At 42.9% G+C, this 4,761-nt stretch overlaps 1 protein-coding gene across 1 annotated transcript; it reads right to left on the reverse strand.

Moving 5' to 3' along the window:
* Positions 1–316: 316 nt before the first annotated feature.
* LOC131336551 (uncharacterized) lies at positions 317–1,955 on the reverse strand. Its single transcript, XM_058372427.1, has one exon. It carries the CDS (start codon positions 1,725–1,727, stop codon positions 519–521), a length of 1,209 nt encoding a protein of 402 aa, XP_058228410.1. The 5' UTR covers positions 1,728–1,955; the 3' UTR covers positions 317–518.
* Positions 1,956–4,761: the final 2,806 nt, after the last annotated feature.

The following is a 4,761-nucleotide window of genomic DNA, read 5'->3' on the forward strand; positions in this document are numbered from 1 at the left end:
TAATGAATAGAGAGAGATGGCTAAAATTTATCAAAAATCCTACATATAAATTTTGAGACCAAAAACGAATAAGTCATCCTTTTGGTCATGAAATCAATTTAATTCATATAATCCTAATAATTTTGCGAATAAATAAATTTCTCATAACTATTATATTTGCTTTCATATGGGAGTAATCCAATATTATGTGGGTGAGAGGAAAAAAAAATCCACTCCAATAGTAGAGTAGTATTTTGTGTATACGAGGATAAAGGACATTTGCCCTCTGGAAGACAAGTTGCAATATTATTCGAATATAAATAATGACCATTGAGTATTTATTTTGAACTCTTTAATTTAATCATTTTTATATACCTTTCGTAGTACAACGACACATTTCTCGATTTCCTTTTCCCCTTTCCCAATTTTGCCTACTCCCAAACCCGATGCCTCGAAAACTTAAAAGAGAAGCCCCAAAAAAATAAAAATAAAAAATAAAAATATGAAGTCCAAAAAGAATCTCGATTATAGTAGTAAAATCATGACCGGTGAAACGATTCCGCCAGTTTCCCAATCTTCTCCACCAGCTCCGGCGACAGCTTCTTAACCGGTCTCCTCTCCTTCTCCGGTCTGAAATCAAAGCCCAACGCATCCGACACCTCCTCGGAGCTCCACCCGGCCTTCCGGAGCGCGTCCGAAAACCGATCCGCTTTCAATAACAGGGCATCCAGGACAGCCTGATTATCCAACAACACCATCTCGCCGTCGAAAAACCCTGACGCCGACACGTGCACGATCTCATCGACGTCCGATTCGCCCCACCCGCCTTCCCTCAACACCGACCCGATCTGCTCCACGTACTCCTCCACCCACTTCGGCGGCTCCGACCTATGTATGTCGAAGTAACGTTCGGGAGATTCCGACGAGGAGCACGACGACGAGTTGGAGTTCCTCCGGCGCCGGTCCACGGCGGCGTCGCTCCAGAACTCGACCCACCTCGGGGTCCTGCCCGTGACGGAATCGAGGCTCCTGCGGGAGAAAAAATCCGACGAGGATCGCAGGAGCTTCGATTCCTGTTTTGACGAGGTCGGAGGGCTGCTGTCGTCGGAGCCCCCGGACCTCTGGTCGAAGAAATCGGACAGATCGAGACCGCAGCAGAAGATGCGGCTCTCGTCCACGTAAAAGATAGGGTTTCCTGCCAAACAAGGGCTGGAGGGAATGTAGCAGCGGTTGAAGATGGGGATCAGGAGCGGGGCCCGCCTGATCGCGGCTCTGGCGGTTCTGAGGGCGGTTTCGGGGTCGGAGGGGCGGGGGCCCCAGGACTTGGACCAGAGGGTGTTTTTGGAAATGTGGAAGGAGGTGGAGGCGAGGGGGAGGGTGATCTGGGAGCGGAGGTGGAGGCGGGAGGGGGAGTTGGCGGCGGCGCGCCAGTCGGGGAAGCCGGGGCCGAGGGGGAGGCCGGCGGAGAGGACGGCCTTGAGGTCCGGGGGGAAGGCGAAGCCGAACTCGGCCTCGGCGAGGGCGAATTCGGCGTCGGAGAGGCCGTTGTCGACGTGAATGCCGGAGGATTTGAGGTGGGTAATGAGCTTGTCGGCGAGGGAGGCGAAGGAGAGGGGGGAGGGGAGGGAGGTGGAGGTGGAGAGGGGTGGTGGGAGTGGGGCGGCGTTGGCGGCGCGGGCGGAGAGACGGCGGAGGCCGGCTATGTGGGCCGGGTTTAGACCTGTCATCCTTCGGTCGACGTCGACCATGGCTGTGATGTACTTCTTCTCTACTTCCCGATGAATTATTGTTCTGTTTCAGGAACCAAAGACTTCACGGAAATTTGACGCCGGGAAATGTTATTTGCCTGTTACTTTAGACAGAGTGGAGAGAGAGAGAGAGGGAGAGAGAGAGAGTCTGAGAGGGGTCGCAGATTAGTAGGAGTGGTAATTGTGGAAGTGAAAGTAATTGGGAACGGAGAGACGGGGAGGGATTTTGCCTGGTAAAGGAACGGGTATTTATAACAGAGAGTGCTGGGTCCCACCTTGGGGTCTTTTTAATGTGAAGGTTATATACAGTATGTTCAAAAATGAAAAAATGAGGGTATGACTATTGTTTTAGTTTATTCGGTTGATTGTGACGAGAGATTAATTTGGGAAAGTCTTCAAAAATAGATCTGAAGTCACTCAGTATATCTTGTCACTACATGAACTTAACTTTTTTGCTTTGTTTGGATGAGTTTTTGAGAATTCGTGGATTCGGTATTTAGGTAACGGATGGAGAGAGAAAATAGGGTAATGATTGGAGATAGGGATTAGGGATGGCAACGGGGCGGATCGAAGGCGGATATTGACATATTTGAATACAAACCCTCCACCCGTCCTCCGAATCTGCCCCAATCCCCGATCGGATATATTTTCGGTCCTCTATCCCTACTCCGAACGGAGAACGGAGATTCGATCGGGGATTCAAATATCCAAATTTGAAAAAAAAAGAAACAAATTTTCGATCAAACTAAGTAAAAATTTTCGATCAAACGGAGTAAAAAAAAAAAAGATTTTCGATTATAAACAAAAACAGATTTTCGATTAAACAAAAAAAACCCATATATAACATATATTTGGTAAACGCAGAGCCAGTCTAGATCAGATGAGAACATAACAAATAGAGAGAGAGCGCTTGAAGAATGGTTTTTGATTTTCAATCAAACCCAAGAACATATGCTATCAACGAATCTGCTTCGTGATTTTCGTGACGAGCGTAGGGACTGGGGTTGGAGAGAGTGGGAGGAGTTGGAAAAAAAGTGTGATGAGAGAGAAGTGGGAGTGGTGTGTGGCTGTTGTGGGAGTGTATATGTGTAATATATATTCGGGTATTCGGAGACAGATCGGGCCGGATCGGGGTGGGGATAGACTTACCTTTGAATTCGATCCGATCTCCGAATTCTTTTTGAAAAATAAATCCGAATCCGCCCTGATCTCCAAAAAAAACTACGAATCTCCAATCCATTATCCACGGATCGGATATGAACGGATCGGCCGAGATGGCCATCCCTAATAGGGGTAATGAGTGGAGAGAGATAGAGAGAAAAATGAGAATAATGATTTGAGAGAGTAGAGAGAAATGGAAATAATAATTGGAAGTACGAATAATGAGTATTTTATATTTGCTTTCATATGGCATAAAAGTTTACCTAGGTCATGTTTCCATTAACAATTTTGGGCAAAGAAATTTTACATTTCATCTATTACTTATTACTTAGTGAAATATTTTTCAAAAACAAGTACAGTAATTCTTAAGTTATTGCTTATTGAAAACACCTCTTAAACCCCACATTAACCTTCGTCAATGATTAGATGGATTTATGTTATGTGTCTATTTTTTATTTTTTTTGGAAAATGGTTTGACATGGGGTGGCACTTAATGGGTTTATGACTTTCATGTTGGCGAGGATTCTTAAGTGGCAATGCAACTTGGTGCCAGACGTCGCATCTATCTCGCATTTTTGTGGGATATATATATATATCCCGGCGATTTCGGGGACACCCAAAAAAACACATAAAAAAACACCTCATAGTTTTCGATCAAATTTTGATGATCTGAACTGCTCAATGTGATCAGAACGTAATTTTAAGAGTGCCCGTGAGAAATCAGCAAAAAAAATGACCGGAAAGGGTTTGATCCGAACAGTTTCGAACAGTTTTTTATTGAACGGTTCAAATAAAAACTGCTCAAATCAAGCATTTTCCAATCATTTTTTTTGTTAATTTCTGGCTACCACCCTTAAAATCACATTCTGCACACATTGAACGGTTCAGATCATAAAAATTTGATCAGGAACTATGAGTTTGAAATTTGAGGTGTTTTTTTAGGTGTTTTTTTGGGTGTCCCTTGAACCGTCCCGTATATATATATATATATACACACATCTTGGCTATGTCAATATGTTGCTTGACGTGGAGGATTTTTGCAGCTCATAAAAATTTTCGTTATTATTCATGCAGGTTAACAAAATAGCTAACTCAGGTCACTTCAAGGGCGGAAGCACTCAAAGGCTAAGGTGGATTATAGCCCAGGTCCCTTCAGGAGAAAAAAAAATTATATGTAAAAGTTTAGCTCAAATTATTTTAGCTCAACCCATTTTTTCTTTTAGCCCAACCCCTCCAACTCAAGTATGTCAAGTCGCGATGCTTCAAATTCATAAGTATTTAGTATTATATAGAATACTGGTTGGTGTGCTTAAATTTATACTTATGTTGTTAAATACAGAACATTAACTGGTGTGCTTAGATTTGCTCTTATTTTGTTAAATACAGAGCACTAGCCGGTGAGTTTAGATTTTTCTTGATTCAGTTGTTGCAGAACACTGGCTGGTGTACTTAAAATTTTAAAATGTTGGTTCTTACAATCTTATTCTTTTAGGTTTAAATTATAATGGAATAGCAAAAAAAGATCTGGAGCGTTTTTTGAGATTTGTTGATGTTCAAGGATTTTTACGGGAGCGTTATTTTTATATTGTGCATGTTAAGGACACTACTGCATTAACTCTTAAGAAATATATAGCCGATGTACTCACTCGCAACAATTTGGATATTCTCAATATACGAGGTCAAGGATATGATGGTGCTAGAAATATGCTAGGTGTTTGAAATGTATTACAAATCTTATTTTTAGAAATTGCCCGTATGCATATTATATACATTTTTTTGCCCACCGAAATTTGTTTTGGCTTAGCTGCAGGCAGAATCAATTCCTAGTTCCGCCCTTGGGTCACTTCAATAGAACTTGACGTGATGGATTTAA

This window comes from Rhododendron vialii, chromosome 8a (assembly GCF_030253575.1).
Source record: "Rhododendron vialii isolate Sample 1 chromosome 8a, ASM3025357v1".
Lineage (NCBI taxonomy): Eukaryota > Viridiplantae > Streptophyta > Magnoliopsida > Ericales > Ericaceae > Rhododendron > Rhododendron vialii.